The following is a 19,441-nucleotide window of genomic DNA, read 5'->3' on the forward strand; positions in this document are numbered from 1 at the left end:
CACAAAACATATGCACAGTAATTCCCTGAAAGCTTTTCTTTATTATGACCGTGCTCTTAATTTCCTTCACACACACTTCAGCTAATATAGCCTAAATTTTGGAACGGACTCGTTCGAGATGTCGATAGTTCGTATTCATGGCATACGAATAGAATTTTCCAATAGTATGAGACCGTATAATTTTGGATCAAGATCTCAGAAGGATCTTTATTGTTGTATTTAACAAGTGTTCATTGTGTTGACCACAATCCCCGTATCTCAATCAGATTGAAGTGACGCATTTATTACGTTCTCAAACAAATTCTTTATTCCTTTACCAGCGGATTGGCATGGCTCATTATGCTATTGAAAGCATGCCTCGACATTGGGATAAATTCATCACAATATAGGATGTACTAGGTCATCAACGATGTGTAAGTGCTATGTTTTTCATAGCCTGTCAATAACGCTCTCTAAGCATGTCAACAAAATTTGTTTTATATGCATCACAATATCTCATTGGTATAAAATTGTGAGATAGTCATGATAAAGTTATTGCTCAGTGTCTGCACACAGTAAATACAATAATGAAATAAAATTCATAAAATTGTTTAATGAAAAAGATTTAAATTCTTTCTAAAGGTGAACTGAATTTAATACGTTTAATTGAAGAGAGAAGTGTCGATTGCAAAGTATTAAAATGTATAAAAAGTTATTATACTACTATATTTCATATACTAAAATAACAGGAACACATAAGTTACATCTATTAGCAATATTAATGTAGAATACATTGCTTTAAAAAATGGATATTTTTGTAAAAATGGAGAAACTGCATAGTCGTTATCAAAATATCCTATTCTAAAAAACTAATGAGTTTATGTTCAAATGGCAATGGGACTAGCAGATGACTGTTCTACCACTTGTTATATTTTATGGCAACACTTTTAAAAGAAAACTAAAAGCAATACACGAATAAACAAGTTATTATGGGGAATTAATTGAGTCCTCTTGAGCCATTTCTGTTATTAGTAGCATTTTAGATAATTTTTCAAACGCTGATTTAAGAACGTAAATATATACCGAGAAAAAAAGTATGGACAAAACTATCAGAATGTTAAAATTTACCTCGTTTTTGCTTCTAATTGATTACCAAAAATCTCCGTAGTTTTTAGAGAAGCGCTTTGATAATGATTTTGGTAAAATTAACAAAATATGGTTATATAATGTGATGAAATTAAGCAAATGTAAAATTTGGTAATTTAATCTCAATAGAGCATAATGGCATAAAAACCATTTATTCAAATAAATTTCCTTATCAGTTGTGAATTTTTTGCTAATGGTGTGGTAATAGGTAGTTACCGTATGGCGGGAAAATTTACCAAATGAAGAGTTTAAATACCGTATATTTAATTTTGTTAACCAGAATTATGGTTTTTACCACCAAAAAGATCATTACCAAGCAGTACGTTATTTTTACCAGAATTTTGTTCTCCGTGCTGTCTCAGGAAACTGTTCAAAAAACAGTCTTAGCACCTGTCGCAATCACCACGGGTATAAAACGAATTATTTACAACCCAAGTCAAAATTCTTGATGCTCCTATCAAAAATGTTTGATGGTTTATTTTGGTTTCAGTGCAATACCTGGTGGTCCAACATCATTTGATGGTCACCGTCATCCCACATTTTGCTTCTAAGTGTTCATGATTTTTGATATGCCAACAAACTTCTACATGGAAGGATGGAAAATGCTACTTTAATACTATGATGGTTAACCATCAAGAGAAGTTTGACTATCATGGACCAATAATCCATGATGGTTTAAACCATGATGGTTTAATGGGAATTCTTGTTGGTTCTCAGGATTATACCATCAAAACAATTTCAGTACTTTTTATGTTGGACCATCATAAATTAGTTCGAATTCCTATATTAACAAACCATCAAAACAAGTTGCTATTCTTATGTTGTTGTTTTTCTACGGCAGGCACTTAACATTCGTTATTCATCTCGGAAGATGACGGAAGTGTTGCCTATTTATCGTTACCCAGTGGGCACCTATGAACCTAAGTCCCAGAGGCGAGCAACATTACCCACGCCACACTGCCACAAATATCCGTTTATAGGGTGGGCCACATTCACACAACAGAGAACAACACACAGAGAGAAACACCCAGACCCAAAGCGGGACTCGAACCCGCAACCATTGGCTTCACAGTCAGGCACGCTGACAGCCCGGCCACCTGGCCAGCTATTCTTTTGTTGGACCATCATAAATCAGTCCGAATTCCTACATAAAGGTGATGGCTCCTTACGATGCTTATCATCAAAAAAAATAATGGTTGATGATGGAATCATTGATGGTTACCATCAAGATAATGTTGATCCACTAATGGAAAACCATCAAAAATTTTGACTTGGGAAGACAATGTTTTAAGCTAACAGAGAACCACAATACATTCTTAAATCCTCAGATTTGTGTATTTTTAACATTTTTAACAAAGCACTTCAAAATAATGTCATGCAACGTTTAATATTTATCTACCTTGCCGATACAGTTGTTGTGAAGGATACACAATCGTTAACAAATGTCAACGGAGTGGAGCCAGTTACATCTTCCCACTGTGCTTTGGAAGAGCCTCCTGAAACAAATCAAAGCCTAAATACAATATTTTTTATACATTTATTTTAGTATTACTTATAAATAATCGAACGCATAACTAAGTATAGACCGCAGCGGGAGACCGTATATTACTTAAAAGCATCAAATGTTCCTTTTCAACTTTTTAATGCATTGTAGGTTTGTACAAGGTGTTTCATAAACAACGTCCTTAAGGGTGTTTTTTTTTCGAAGGCTCCGTCGTCATATTAAATTACGATTTTTTATAGAAAAAATAATATGCTATTTTCATAGTTCAATTATTCGTGACTGTTAGGCCAAGTTTAATCGATCAAAAAGCCCGTATAAAAAATAGGCTCACTTGTATTGAAATAAAAAGCAATTGTGATTTAATTTTTCAATTTTATGGAAACTTACTCAAACGCTGCCATTGTCTGGGTTCATGAAAGTTTGCTAAAATAGAGAATTATTCATTAATTTTAATAATTTTCATTTACGTTGGAAAATTCTACCCGAGTAGAGATTTTTTTTAAGGATCTATAACATAGTTCAAATTATTTAAGTTTTTTGCCCATTCTAAGCATCAGCTAATTCATTATGCACTGATGGTATATATAGTTTAAAATTATAACTTTGCTTCAAACGTGATAAACTGTGACTTCTACTTTTGCGAAAGAGCTTCAAAAAACACACTTTAGCTTTCAAGAAAAAAGCGCCAAATTGGAGATGTTTTTAAAAAAATTATATAATTTGTGTATATATTTTAAATATTTATGCTGTTGATCCGTTCTCCAGCTAAGACAATTCATTATAGCAAAGTAGTAAGTACAGACAAAAATTACAGTTTCGCTTTAAATTTTAAGCGCCTAAATTGTAGCTTTTATATTCTTTTGGAGATCTTTAAAAACCAAACTTATAATATTTTATAAGTCTTATCAAAGTAAAGTAAAAAGTATGCAAATGAAGGGCCTTAAATTATTTAAAAAAAAAACATTAACAAGACTTAACTATTCACTATTGAGACAGGTGGATCAAAAACATCACTATATTTTATCAAACAGGAAACCGTGAAGAGATAATTCGATTATTGGAAACACTTTTAAATCAATCAAACTGGTTGTGATGGTTATAATTTAGCCTTCTTTCTTAATGATTCGTTGATAACGTTTCTTTCAGCGTTTGATTAATGATTAACGAACCCAAATGCGTTTATTTTCAGACTCAATTTCCGATAAAAATTGTAAATATATACGCATAATAAGATCTGTGATTTTGGATCAAACTGTATTTTTATTCTAATGAGCATGTATGAAAATTTGTTTTTATTTGAAAAAATAAAATAATTCAAATTTTATTATTGTAAGCTATAAGTAGCTAAAAATGTAATATAATATGTACAGGGTGGTTAAAATTAAACGCACAGTACTCTGAGGCTCATAGCTCCGGTTCTACTGGACGGATCCGAATGAAATTTAAAATATACGTTATGTAGAACATGCGCTCGAGGTTTCTGAAATAAATAAAAAGTTGAAATTTTCGACAAAAGTTTCAAAGTTCGACAAAAGTTCGGCGAAATTTTCGGCAAAAATTTCAACCTTTTTTTTATTGCAAAAACCTTGAGCGCATGTTCCACATAACGTATATTTTAAATTTCATTCGGATCCGTCCAGTAGAACAGGAGCTATGAGCCTCAGAGTACTGTGCGTTTATTTTAACCACCCTGTATAAGTAGCTAAATTATGTTACAAAATGCATTGTTTATTTTTACTTATAATTTAGATAGAAAAAATAAGACTGATACTTAATCTAAAAAGACTTCAAATTTATAAACATAATTACTACTATTGTGCTCTTTGTATTCTCTCCTATTATACTACTTTAATTACTAATTGTTCGTATCATTGTTTAAATTTGCTGTTATCATATTAGTTCTAAGTATGAAAAACAAAAAGTTAGCCAGCTGTCATCCGAAACTAATTTAATTCATTTATATGAATTAAAAATTAGTTTCGTATATCGTCAATATTTTCAATGAGTACAAATTAACTATGTACTTTTTTCTATCTCAAAGCTTTGCTTTTGTCGAAAGACAATTTTGTAAATAAAAACAAATAGAACTTTCAATCATTTTCATATACTTAGTTAATATCTAAATTGAGCAACAAAAAAAAATTTCAGTTCGAAAAACTTTGAAGAACATGGTTAAAATGTCTATAAAATATATAGCCCACTGAAGTTATAAAAACGCAGTAAAATAATGTTTAATCTTCTCTTGTTGACTTCCCGAATAATTTAATTTTACTTCGACACTAAAATATAAAAAAATTAGCTCCACCATGGTACTGTACCACATGATTTTACTAGTCCTAACACTGACCACAAATATATTTAATATATCGTAACACTGAATTCAAAAACATTATTAAAAATAAGTTCCCTGTTATTGTCCTACTTAATTTTAATTGTCTTTACACTAAACACAAAAATATTATTAAAGTTAGTTCCGTATAATTTTACTAATTGTAATAATCAACAAAAAATCATTAAATTTTTAAAAAAATTATTTGGGAGTTTAAATGAAACAATTTATTTGCTAATAGACAAGAACCATACACATTTGAAGAGTTGCAGATAATAAATTGAATGCATAGCAAAAAAAGCAAGCAGACAGTGTAAAGCTGATAAAGTTTAGCAACAATTGAAAAGAGTTGTGACAAAAGGTATTTTAAGCATTAGCTCACACGTTACAAATAGTACAAGCAATTTAAGATTTAAACCTCAATTTGAAAAACAAACTAATTTAAAAACAAAATTTGAAATAAAAGTTAAAACATTAAAAGTAAAAATCACAAAAGAAATAAACGTAAAAAAATAAAGCAATTACGAACTGCTATCACTTTATGAGGTACAATTTTAAATATGTTTTAATATAAGTTTAATTATTTCTTAAAATATCCCTAAGATGAACATTTAAATCATTTAAAAACTGCGATACGTCGAGTTAAGATGCACTGATCTGGTTAAAAAAATATTTTTCACTTATAAGCCACAAATATAGCACAGCAGAAATTAGCACAACTAAATAAAGCACACTTTTATGCCTAAATTAACTAAAAGGGTTAAAGAACATTGTTAAACCCAGTTAGCCAGAAATATACTCACGTGGCAAGTGCAGGCATATATTTAAATAGCTGCTTTAGCTTTAAACAAAAGAGGAAAGAAAGTCACAGACGACAGTCAATATAACTGATGCAAAAAAAAATAATGTCAGTTTCGGTTCGAAATGTCGGTAACTTGAGATTAAAAATTTGCCGTATACTTCCGAATTTACACCTGTTTTTTGCTCTTGAGTTTTTTTATCATAAATTAAAAACAAATATCGTAATTTTTAGGTTAATATAGGAAGAGAAATTTAAAGCGACTAGAATGGTGCACGGCTGAAAATCAGTGCAACATATGAGTCTAGGAAACCATAGTGACTGATTTTAATGTGCTAAACAAACAATTGTGCACCATACAAAAGACTCAATTGTTATTTCTAGTAGCACGGTTTTCGTAAAATTTTCAGTACTAGCGAATTTTTTTGATCAAATAAACCTAACTGAAAATATAATATATTAAATTTATAACAAGAAAATTTTAAGAATTTTGCTTGTTAAAAGTTTAAAGAGAACATTGTATCATTTAAATACGCGAAAATAATGTTACAAATATTTATACCCTTAAAATAACGAATGTAAATTCTCAAACACGTAAATATTATTCCTTAGAGCAGATTAGGTTTAATGCCCGTATTTATGCCTTAACCTACTATATACTTTTCGTTCTATAGGTCCTTTGGTTCTATCCTGATATGACAAAATTGTATAAACAATGCAAATTATGTAATTTCACTTGTACAACTAATTACTAATAACATAAGTAATCATCAATCATATAAATGAATAATCACTAAAAAATTAGAAATTGTTGCAAAGTATAAGAAAAGTAAAATACATAGAAAATAAACAACTGAAGAAAAGACAAAAATAACCTGCCAACTTAATGTAGATTCATTTTAATAAAGCTTAACTCTTAGAGTTGATTTCTTGACGTGCCCCAGTCAAGTATTAAACTTAAAAAATTTTAAGACAGTATAAGATAATTTACTTTAAAAACTTTGTTATGAATTTACTTTGTACTAAACCTCCAATTTTCTCTTAAAATTTTACATCCTAAGAAAAATTTTATTTAGTTTTTTTCCGCACTTTTTTTTTCTTTATCAATAACGTATCAAGGTATGTGTTTCAGGAGCCGTAGACCCAACTCAATAACCCTTTGTTTACGGTGTATCATTTGCACCATCACATGTGGTCCACATGTTGTATCAGCCGTAAGCTAAAGGTTAATTATCATTAACCTGCTATGACATTTCAGTGTATAATCTGAGGTATAATGAATCGAAATGTTTTATAATTTGTAAATTTTGAAGCAAAAGTAAGATGTTACACATGTGAATCAAACTAAATATTGTCGATAAAAACAATTTCTCTTTTAAGATGCCTTTTGTAAAAATTAAGTAAATTAATTAACAAATTCATTTCAATTTTACCTAAATAAAATAGTTTAATTTCCTTGGCCAAGTTTATCAACTTATTAGCTTTTTTAACATTAATTTTAATTAATATCTAAATGTAGCTATTTCATATTTTTTCCCTTCAAGAAATACATAAAATCTTAATTATTATTGTCTTAATCACTATCGGGATTATGAAGTGAGAGTTATTTTATAGCTGGCATTTTTATTCACTTGCAAACTTATCTAGTTTCAATGGAAATTTGAGCGGCAACAAAATTGATTTTAGAAATTTATATTAACTCTTACTATTTAATGTCTATTTAATTGGGGCTATTCTATACAATATTTCTTCAAGAAATATACTAAATCTTTATTGTAATTATATTCAGTATAAAGCTTAACGACTAAAAGTTATCTTTTGGCTGGTAATTTTATTCATGTGTGAACTTAACTATTCTCAATATGCATGGAAACTAATTGTTTAGATGAGAAAAAAAAATTACATTGAGGTTTTGTGTTTGTCATGCCAAATAAAATAAGATTAAGGTTGTTAATAGTTGGCAGGTTAATTGATGCTAATGCCAAACAAGATTGTACAAGTAAGAATATTGTGAAATCATACCAAAACTTTGTAGAAATCCTTTTGGCACAACTGTCTTCATCGGCCGGGGGTTTAGAAGGGAGAAAAAAGAGAAAAAGGGAAAAAGAAGATAGAAAGCGAGACAAACCTGACTTGGTACTACCTGTTATACTACACAACAACCTCAGCGTAGGCGCATCTCCGCTGTATTGGTTAATCATGCCTTTAGTAGCTGCTTGAGGTACGGGGATGGTTAACGTTATAGGCTTGTGGAATTTTCGTCTTCTGGGTTCGACTGTGACAATTGGGCTCACTGCCACTCGGTTGCCAAGAAGTTTCGCAACGAGTTCAGGTGCAATAGGTTGAGCCTGCAAAGAAAAATTTGATTGCAAAATAGAACTAAAAATGCAATCATACGTTTTGACGTATGGAATTATGATAGTAAAACGTGAGTGATTATAAGACTAAAATGACATTTATGAAGGAGCCTCACTCAGATATTTTTCATTGTTGCACACACAAAGGTTTACAGAAATGTGTCCAAATCCCATTAATACTAGAAAGACGGATGGAACCAATTTAACCCCTCTTTTTTTATCTTTCTCTTTTATTGTTGCATTGCAATTCAAAAAATAGCTTACAGAAAGTATTGAGTACTTCTGACTTTCTGTAAGTTATTTTTTGAATTGCTGAATGCAAAAATTTCAATTTCACAATAAAATGTAGCTTTGAAGACTTATTTTTTAAATTAGGAATCGGTAGAATTTTAATTACCATCCTGTTTTTGGCAAAAACAACCCGTATTCATTAACTTTATTATTGAACCCAAAAAAAAATTAAAAAATTAAATTTTTGCATTAAATTTTTGCCTTTTTCTCAACTTGCTGAAAAAAATCAGCAAAGATTAAAAAGTTTTAAATTGCCATTTAATATGTGATGTAATTCACCATGTACACACCAAGTACTTATAAATTACTATTGCTATTTGAAATATATTAACGCAGCGATTTATCAAAAAATACCTTGAGTAGATATCCCGTAACCTCAGGTACGTTTATGTATAAGGTAGACTTAAGGTCCCCAAGTGTTATAAGAAAAGTAAGAGTATTTTTATATATTTATGTTATTTGTAAGGAAAAGAATATTCTATTATCTTAGAAACTAATGCATAATTGAAAAGTCTGTGTTCCGTTCAGTCAAAAATTTCCATTTGCCAAATCGAATAAATTTCCATTTGCCAAATCGAATATCATAGATTTACACGAATCAAGTCAATAGGTTTTAATTAAATTATTATATTTTAAGACTTCGAAGGTTTAAATAATCTACATAGACTAAATAATGGCCACATTGGCCCCTTCACTCTTTCTAGGGTTAAATCTAAATTGCAGGGTGCGCCTAAAATGACGTGAAGTGCTTAGAGCCTCAAGAGTACGGAATGTAATGAAAATTGGCGTGCATGATCAACCAAAGCATACGAGCACTATAAGTTGCTGAGGGGAAAATTTGGTACTAGAATGAAACAAAATTACTAAAGCATCAGAGAGCCTGCTTGAAAGCGGTCATATTGAGTATAAAAATAAATGCTACTTCTTATATATAAAAAGGTTTAATGTTTATAAGGGTTTGTTGATTTAAAAATTTGTTTAAATCAAAAAAAAATTTCAAAAATCATCAATTATTTAATTGAAATTTACAAAAAATTTTAATGTAAAATTGTTCAATTTTTTTCCCGTTGGTTTCCTAAGTATTAAAGTAATTTGGCCAGGTATAAATCTTTATATAAATTATCTATTATATTTATCTTTATATAAATCGCTGCATTAATATATTTCATATAGCATAATTATATAAGTACTTGTTGTGAACATGATGAAATACAGCACATATTAAATGACAATTTAAAAATTTTAAATCTTTGTTGATTTTTTTCAGCAAGTTGAGAAAAAGGCAAAAATTTAATGCAAAAATTAAATTCATCAATTTTTTATGGATTCAATAATAAAGTTAATGGATACGGATTATTTTTCCAAAAAACATGATGGTAATTAAAATTCTACAGATTCCTAATTTCAAAAAGAAAAGTCAACAAAGCTGCATTTTATTTTGAAATTGAAATTTTTGCATTTTGAAGTCCTAACTCTGTTAAAAGGAAATTGTCATTAAAAAAGTTGTTTAAAAGATATGTTCAGACAGCCATTTTCATAGTGCATCTTTTTCTATACATAAAGACTTTCCAATTTGCAATTAAGGTAAGGTATCATTTTGTTTGAATTTTATTTCGCGACGCGCTTTATTTTGTCCTTTAAAAATGTTGGGGAAAAAAATCTGGGAAATTATTTCTGTGAATTGTTTATTTTAGCCTGCGTCTCAGCAATTAATATTAAAACACATTTAGTTTTTATTCGATAAGTTAAAAGCATGCATTGTAATACATTAAATGTAACTGCACTGCTTGGCAATTGCTAATAAAACATGTGCACTAAGTGCATATTTAATAAAGACAATGTGCAATTATTGCCATGCAAGATAGTACAGATATCGCCATATCGAAAAATAAGAAAATAAAAAAGATGCTCTTTGGATGATTTTCAAACAGCCACGAATAATTGGTCTTTATTCCAGAATTAATCAATGTGATTATCTCGGATAACAAATGCAAAATAACCTAGGATAATAGATACAGATACTTGGATGACAGATGCAAAACGTGTATTAGTGTCTAATGCACGTTTTGCATCTGTTATCCAAGATGTTCACTTAACTAACGAGAAGTCCTTGGGTGTTACTGTACCACTCCTTTTTCAAGGCGGTTAATAGATTTTGCAAGGTTCGGGGAGGGCGCTTTCTTTGTGTCTAGTGTCTACCAAAGACATCCAAAGCATTCTCTACGGGATTTAGGTTTGGGATGTACGCAGGCCATTGCATATGAACAGTATCTTCTGGTGACAATAATTTTTCGGCAATTTTTAATGAAGTGTAATTTTTTTCTAAATTCAATAACAAAAGCGAAATGCCTTTGTTTAACGATAAGTTTAATTTTGAGTCCACTAACATTAAGTCCATTAATATACAGCTTCGTATATAGCTCAACCTTTATATGAAGACCACTTATTATATTTTTAAAAAAGTTATATTTTGATTTAAAATCCATGCATAGTTTATGGTCTATGCTTGAACAGTTCACTGAAAACTTTTATAAATATTAAAAAAACAATTTTAAAAAATTGAGCACAATTATTGGTGGTTTTTATAAAATTAAATAAATGCCCAGCATCAAATTCTTAACACATGCTATTTACACATCTTCAGACTGAGCTCTACGAATTGCGAATACGATAAGCCTGAAATATAGCATCAAAATATCGTATCAGTAAAATTTAACATGCTTTTTTAACTCAAAAATCTGCCTCCTAAAATTTATACTGGCTCTTAGAAATTTATTCCTGTAGGAAATTAAAAAATTTTAAAAATTAAGAAATAAAAGAAATAAAAATTCTAATAATTACTGATTTTGCTTTTTTTTTTGTTAGTTTTAAATAACTTACATAAAAAAACGACTTCCTTCTTTAGTAAAGAAAAACTAATTTAAATTGCAGTACGAAAAATTATGGAATAGAAAAAGTTAAAAAATACACTAATAGTATTAGAATTATTGTTTGCGTATTACTTAACGATATATTTTTATCTTTTAGTCTCTTGCCCATGCAGCACTGTTTGGTTGCCGTAAAAAGCCTGGCTGCTATATTTAGCTAAACACCCTATGCGGAATTTCATCTGGTATCCAGCTTATGAAAAAAACACTGGGGAAAGTATTGGAGCAATGTTTAGAAAGTACAGTGCACAAAAAGAGCAAACATGAATAGCTTTTGATCTAATTATCAGATCTATACGTTTTGGGACTCAATCTTAATACTCGTAGTTCGAAGGGGTGACCTTAAATATGTCAATTAATATGTGCAGATTATATTTTAAACTACAAATTCAGACTCAAAAAACACTTCTTCTCTGAGCAAACGTACCTTTTCTTTGACGGATTTGGATTTCTGACCCTCAAATTATAGGGGATAGCCGCAGTTTGAAAAACATGGTCCCAATAGTTTGGTTAGGAGAAAGGTCAAAAATTCGGATCCCTAAATGTTAATTTTATTATCTGCGTATTCCAACATGAATTAAAGCAGATAATATTTTCAGTTTCGAAACGAGGCATAAAAACGTTCTCTTTTTAAAAAAAAAATAAACCGCACCTTTCTTTTTCGATAAATTTGGAATTGTGACCCTCAAAATATAGGAGGTAGCTGCAATTTGGATTTATGATCCCAATAGGATCAAGAGAGTGGTCCCAAGTTTAGTTCGCTTAATGTGAACTTTAATTTTCTCGTAATTCGCAACATTATGGGAATATTTAAGAGTGAATCAAAAAATTTTTAGAATCAAAACACTTTTTAGAGCAAATTTGCACAGAATTATGAAATGCGTTCATCTATGTCACCATGTAACTTTTAATAATCGCGAAATAATTTTCATTATTTTATTTATTGATAAATGAAAAAGTTATAATTAAGTTATAATAAGTTATAATAAGTTATACATTAGGTTTATAAATTTTTATTTCAAGGAATATAATTTTATATACCAAAACACAAAATTCGATGAATTCGATTGTATAGTTCTTGAGAAATTGAATTTTTAAAGAACTTATACGTTTAAAATTCAATTCTTAGGAATTATTCAATTGATTGCGTTTGAATTTCGTTTTTTGATATGCAAAATTGCATTCCTTAAAATAATGTAAAAATTTGTACACCTTACAAATTTTTACGGCTTTCATTATTTAAAATTAGAAAAATATAAATTATTAAATATTATTTTTTTGCATGGAAATTTCGTTTTAAAAATGAATTTTATATTTATGAGAAAAATTTTCTCGATTAGCTTTAAAAATTCCCAAGATGTTGCGAAATACGCAAGAAGTAAAATTCACATGAAGGATTTCATAATTGGAGTTGCTCTCCTGATCAAACTATTGGAACCAATAAGAGTCATAATTTCAAATTCGACGAAAACGAAAAGGTACGTTTATTTAAAAAAAATGTTTTTGTGTCTGCTTTAAGCAGTTAGAATATTTGAACCCCTATTCGAACCATTAAGATTGAGTTTTAGTAAGTGAAAATCATTAGATTCGGAGTTATTCAGAATGGTCCTTTTTTTGTTTTGCACACTACATATTCTGATTTGGAAAAGTTGCCGACGTCAGCTTTTAGTAAAATATGTAGTGCTTTTTTGAAAGATTAAATTTCATTTTGTTGTTCTTAGAAAATTAAAAAGTTATTGAGCTATTTAGCATCAATATAGACAGTTCAAAATTTCTTAAGACTCCAATGAAATAATTCCCATCAAACTTAGCTCATTAAGGATTCAAATATTTCGCCAGAATATTAGAAATTTTTAGTTTTTAAAATGCTGAAGCTAATTTTTTAAAAAAAAAAGTTGCGTCATCTATGCATTCGTTAAAAGTTGCATATGCATAGGCAAAACTTTGCAATATCCGTGCATTTTACAGACTTTTCTTATTTTTTTTATGTAATATGCATCTCAACCGTTTAGGGTAGTAAAATGAACTACCTATTCCGATTTCAGCAAAATTTATCAAAACACGTGTCCCTGTATACATAGCATTTCTAAGAAATATTAGGAATTTTTAGTGTTCAATACCTTAAAACATGTGACAATTGGCATTCTTTTAGGAATCGTTCAAAGAACTTAAGAAATTACGTTTAGTGCTCGTTTTCAAATAAATCTTATGTGAAAGTTCTTATTACTTCTCGAAACATTTAATAACCTACATAAATGAATTAGCATTTAGTAGATCATATAAATCATGAACGCTTGTGTCTTAATATGCATTTTAATCATTTTTCGGATCATTACTAAGGATGAATCACAGACTGCCACCCGTACTAGCCTATTTATTGCAGTTCTGGTGTGAAAGTTTAGTTCAAATAAAAATATTTATGGATAACTTTGTATCAAGCTCCTTCAAAACATCTACTGATAGTAAATAAACAGGTATTTTTCACACGATTTTTAATAATGGTGGTTAATTGAAGTGCTAATATTCATGAATCTATATTTAGAAGCAGAATTATAGGTATTTAGTGCTAAATCATGGTTTGTTCGATGTAAGTTGTTGTGTTCTTGACTTATCGCGTAAGAAAAAGCACCTCCGTAATAGTCACTTGTCAGCCAAGGTGGTTATGGCTTAAGAATTTCGAGACTTACGTCATGTGATCCATGTGCACGAAATAGTCAGCGTTATACATCGACCGCCTTCAGTGTGTGTGTGTGTATATATATATATATATATATATATATATATATATATATATATATATATATATATATATATATATATATATATATATATATACTCCTGCCTTTAACTTTACGTACTGTATTATTGATTACATTGTTTCACACAGTTCTATTTTTTAAAAAAAATAATTAACGCGAACCTGTGAACCACTATATAATTTGCAGGCAAAAACAAAATTAATGTTTGCCTTACTATGCCTTTGCCGCTCTGTTGAAATTTTCGTAATTTCAAAATGATTAGAAAATAATAATTTAAATAGAACTCTCTCCAATAAGTCAGAATGCAGTATTGGAAAAACAGCAGTTTAATTCTTTAAAAATCTTTCGAAATATTTTTTTTTTATCATTTGTACTTTGTATATGCTAGCTCACTTGTGCTTTTCATTAGGGTTTGATCACAGAATTCTTAAATATTTTGTATGAAAACATTTTATGCTGTGTGGGTTAATATTACGGTGAACAGAATAAATAAAATATAAAATTTTTCGAATAATGAAATTTTAACTATTAATACGCAATCTTAATGGTTTGATGAACGTACTTTATAAAATAAATATATATGTTAGTTCTAACAATTAATCTACTTGTGAAATCAGACAAAATCTTACCTTCGCTCAATAAAAGTACTATTCTTATAACGAATATATGAAATATAGCATTAAATGGTAAAATATTGTTCCCAAAGGTCAAGTCCCAAACAATCCAAGAGACGATGTCGTTGGCCAGGAATAGCGAGCAACAAGATTAGCTTCTAATGTATGCAGTACTCAAAAATAAAAAGAATTTTCAGAGATGGACGATTATGTCCAAAACTTACTGGACAGAGCTGTTGTGGCTCAAGGGATAGAGCGATTGCCTTCCAATGAAGTGAATCGGGTTTGATTCCCAGCGATGGCTGGTTTATTGGAATTCCGCACTCGGCTCGCACCGACCACTGGGCTGAAGTTAAATATACTTAGTTGTAGAAGGATCATAGGTTAGATTTTCTTTGCCGTTAGTCAACCGTGGGACTTTTTCGTGGTTTTTCTCCCCATGTGAGGCAAAATGAGAGTTAGTTTTAACAAAAAGTCCTCCACGGAGGTAATACTTGATCCAAGATTCTCTCAATACTTGATCCAAGAATTTCCTTGTTTTCAGGATTAAGTTAAAAATTACCATGCCACGGAGTTGAACAATAGTAGTCGTAAACTCAAAATCGGGTCGGCTGCTCAACGACGATCATAAAACACCTATTGGGCATATTTTATAAAATATTGTTCCAGCGGTAATTGTTCTCACCGCTATCTGAACCTATATATGTGGCTTTAAGAGAAATTACTAGTTCTAATTACCCAACCGAGAGCCTCTAAGACATAATTTATAGAGTTTAGGACTGTAGATCATGCTGGCAAATTCATACAGTGAATATTATAGATGAACCATATGATGATGTACTTTGCCATACATTAAAATGAAATCTAGAACCACCGCACTCTTGTGAGACAATTGTAAGACTACAAGAACCTAGACAAATTCCAAGAACATAACAAGAAATAGTAGAACATAATTTCAAAATTTTGTCACTGTAGTTCAAACCAGTTAAAATGCATCTCTCAAATGATGTACCGCTATTCAACAAGAAGCCACTCAAATCATCCAAACCTAACCTTCGTAAGAATCAATTAAGCGATTATTTAAAAGCAGGTAATGTATGCCTGGTTCTCAGCATATGAAGGTATAAATTATTTTTATCACTATATGTCCACTATGAGTCTATATGTTTTCAAATAACTAAGAAACAGAGTATTATGACAACGGAAGTCTGATGGCTTGGTAAAACTTCTCGTTGATCTGTCATAGAGTCCTCCATGTTCTTGTGTGCTAGTACTCTGACTGGCTTAAAGTATATTCTCATTAACCTAGGTTGAATTAGGCTATATTCTCATTGGTAAGGTGACCAATGAGAATAACCTAGTAACCAATGAGAACGGAACCTGGGTTATATTCTCATTGGTAAGGTGACAGCTGATTTCGTTTCGAAGAACGACAACGCATTGCTACCTACGGCTCATATGGATGACAATTTTCTGGAAAATCAAAATATTCACCGAATAAACTAATCTGACAGGTCTCCAGACCTTAAATCTGTATGTCATATGGAGAAGGCAACTGGAGCTCGTAATCCTCCTCCGAACGCTATTCTAAAGTCGGAAAACAGCATTTGTGAACCAGCGGGTACAATTTGCCATAGGAATTTCAAATAAGCCTTATTTCGCCGAATAAATAGGAATTCAAATAAGCCGAAATTTCGCAGTAAAACATGCATATTTGTTCGAGGCGGTACAGTCATATTAACCCATATTTTTTGTTCGATTCTGAGACCAGTGTTTCATACCTTCAGACTCTAATGAGTTTTATGGATAATCACGCACGTGTATCGTAACTAATCGTTATTTTATTGTATTAAATCTACAAATTCTGGTGGGAAAAAAACTAAATCTAAAAATTCTCGTGTGTATACCAGCATACTATCTGGTAATTAAGAGCCTTATAAAAAAAAAGCAACTTGGCTGAAAACTAATCTCATTTTTTTCTATACTACATTTAAAGTGAAACATTAAAGAAATTAAGCTTGGAATATCAAATGAGATTGAGAGAAGGAGAGAAAGGATCAAAAAAGAAGTGTTAAAATAATAGTAAGCGTGAGCCACGAAAGGCGGTGCAGGGGTGGATTACGCGTACGCGGGTCCCTAGGCCACTCAAATTTCTGGGGCCCTTAGATTAAATTTTTTTCTCGTATATTTTTTATTTATTCAAATATAAAAGTATTTATATATCTTTTCATTTAAGAAAGCATATTTAAAATAAAAATAAATAATAATAAATTAAATTTTACTTTATTTTGTTAAATTAGGACTAAACAAATTATCGTATTTTATTAATGTATATTTCAAATTGTTATTTTTTTAAAAAATCACCATTTTTCTTAGTTTTTTTAAACTTATTTTCAAAAATTTTTTTAAGGGGCCGCTAATCATTGGGGCCCCAGCCCATGGTTTAGTCTGGCCTAATGGGCCCCTGATGCGGTGGGAAGAGTTCCCTAAAATATCAGTTATTTATCTTACTTTTTTGTGAATTGTAAATGCTTAAATTTAAAATTTTAAGTAAATCGATTGAAAAGTTTTAATTAAAGTAAAAACAGCAGAATTTTTTGAAATTTTCCTTTGTCTTCATTGCAGATTTACAATATAATTGATAAAATATATCGATTGATAACTCTAAATAAACAAAAAAGTAATAATGCACTTTTTCTTCAGTCATAAGAACAAAAAAGAAGAAAAAAGAAAACTACTGCGAACATGGGAAACTGGGAGATACGCAATGAACAGTGACTGTCAAATATAGGTTCTGGAAATATAAAGAAAAATACAATTTCGAATTATGCAAGCTCATCTTCGAAATAGCATCCAGTCTCACCTTCGAAATTCTATGGGGGGTGATGTAAATAATCACTCAATCAAACTAATTTGAATTAGATTTAGAAGATTATTTGATGATAAAAAGTAATTAAAGTGATTTTTTTCTTTTATTGTTGTGCTCGACTTTGTTCTTAAACTTAGAAAGCATAGCATAAAAAAGCATAGCTTAGAAAGCATAGCATAAACTTAGCAAGCATAGCTTCTTAAGCATAGAAAACTTAACAAAAATGAGTTACTGTTTCTACTTGTGCTGTTTTAAACTCCCAATTGCATTATAGTATGTTATAGTAAGATTATAAAGTTTTAATAAAAAGTTTTTATTAATCTCCAGAATATTAACACAGTGACTACCAACAAGTAAATTTATATTTGATTGGTTCCAGTCAATGAGATTATTCATACTTTTAGAAAATAAAATGACCTACTAGTTCTTCTGGACGCTGCAAGTAATTTTATAGAGTTATAAGATTATAACTATTGTGACTATTTGATGAATGGTAATTATAATATATCTCTAACACACTCCTATAATTTTTTTTCTGTTGCATGATATTTAACGGATCTTTGATATTTTTACGTCACTGATTTCAATTCTGCAATCTCCAAGCTACAGGTTTTTTGAATGACATTTTTAGTCTATTTTTGCAGAAATGTGCAAATTTAAAGCGTTATATATAACAGGAGGTGGCATAAATGTTGTAACAAGCCTCTAGGGAAATTAGGGCACATCATCAGGATTAAAACTGAATTGGTATCCTTGTTTGGAATTATAAACTTGCACCATCAACGGGGCTTTCCTATTATGAACTGTCTCTTTGTGTTCCTCTGAACAGGTAAGCGCACTTAGCCGCTCATGACGACGTTTTCGGTCACGAATTCGCATGCAATTTTAATTCTGGTGCATGCCCTTACTCCCCTAAATTTTCATGCAACATTTACGCGATCCCCTGTTATATAACGTTTTTAAACTTGCATGTTTTGAAAGACTAAAAAAATCTGTAGCTTTAGGAATAAAATAAACACCAGATTTGAAGTTCCACATATAAATCAGGCAAGATCACGTATTGGTATAATAAACAAAACATTTGTTCACCAGTATAATTAATACAGCATAAATAAATTACTTGCTGATTTAGGATATATGATATTTTGTATAAATTATGGCCACTTCAGGTAAAAGAAATGATAAATAATATGGTCGTTTATTATAAAAATAAGTTTTCAATATAAAATAATAATAAATAAATAATTATACGGCTATTAATGATAAAAACGATGCGATAATTTTGTCGTTAAGAATAAAAACAAAGAATAATTAGTCAGCTGCTTAGAATAATTAACTAAATAATGATTCGGATATTTATCATAAGAAAAACTTTCTTACTTCGGATTGCTAATTTAGTTATAGTGGATAAGCATTTAACAATTTCATTAAAAGAACAAATGGTGAAAATAGCAAGAATTTTTTTTTTTCAATTTAACAACCTGCCTTGGTAGTCAATGTATTAATTACACACCAAAAGATTTGGTTCTAAAAACACTGCTCAAATGTTTAAAAAATAATTTAACTTAAAGAATCTCTACAAAATGGAACTCTCATGGCAGCAAGTATATAAATGCAACTTTAATTGTCTAAAAGGAATAAAGCTGGTTTTAGAACCAAATTTTTGGATAGGAAGTTAAAATGTGTTAGAGTAAGCTAAGTTAAAGAAAGGATTGATAGCAGAAAGAAGTTAGAGCAAGTGATAGAGTTAATAAATGATAGGAAGACAAAAGAAGAGAGGTGCAAACAGGGAAGAGGTTCTAGAATGTTTTATTTAGTTAAACATATGCACTACATCACAGCATTTATAATACTTGCTACATGAGAG

General features: G+C 30.0%; 1 protein-coding gene across 35 annotated transcripts in view; it reads right to left on the reverse strand.

Moving 5' to 3' along the window:
* The window catches only part of LOC107453194 (uncharacterized), a 252,200-nt gene that overhangs the window by 52,377 nt on the left and 180,382 nt on the right, over positions 1-19,441 (reverse strand). For 20 of the 35 annotated variants that reach the window (XM_087151200.1, XM_087151197.1, XM_087151195.1 and 17 more), the window contains 2 exons: positions 7,886-8,105; positions 2,525-2,621 (listed from right to left, as the gene is read on the reverse strand). In XM_087151200.1, coding sequence (XP_087007326.1) covers positions 2,525-2,621; positions 7,886-8,105 — 317 coding nt within the window. The remainder of the gene's footprint in view (positions 1-2,524; positions 2,622-7,885; positions 8,106-19,441) is intronic. The other 15 variants (XM_087151196.1, XM_087151194.1, XM_087151184.1 and 12 more) reach the window with 3 other exon arrangements.

Source organism: Parasteatoda tepidariorum, chromosome 9, assembly GCF_982258835.1.
Source record: "Parasteatoda tepidariorum strain Cologne lab strain chromosome 9, Ptep-v5.0, whole genome shotgun sequence".
Lineage (NCBI taxonomy): Eukaryota > Metazoa > Arthropoda > Arachnida > Araneae > Theridiidae > Parasteatoda > Parasteatoda tepidariorum.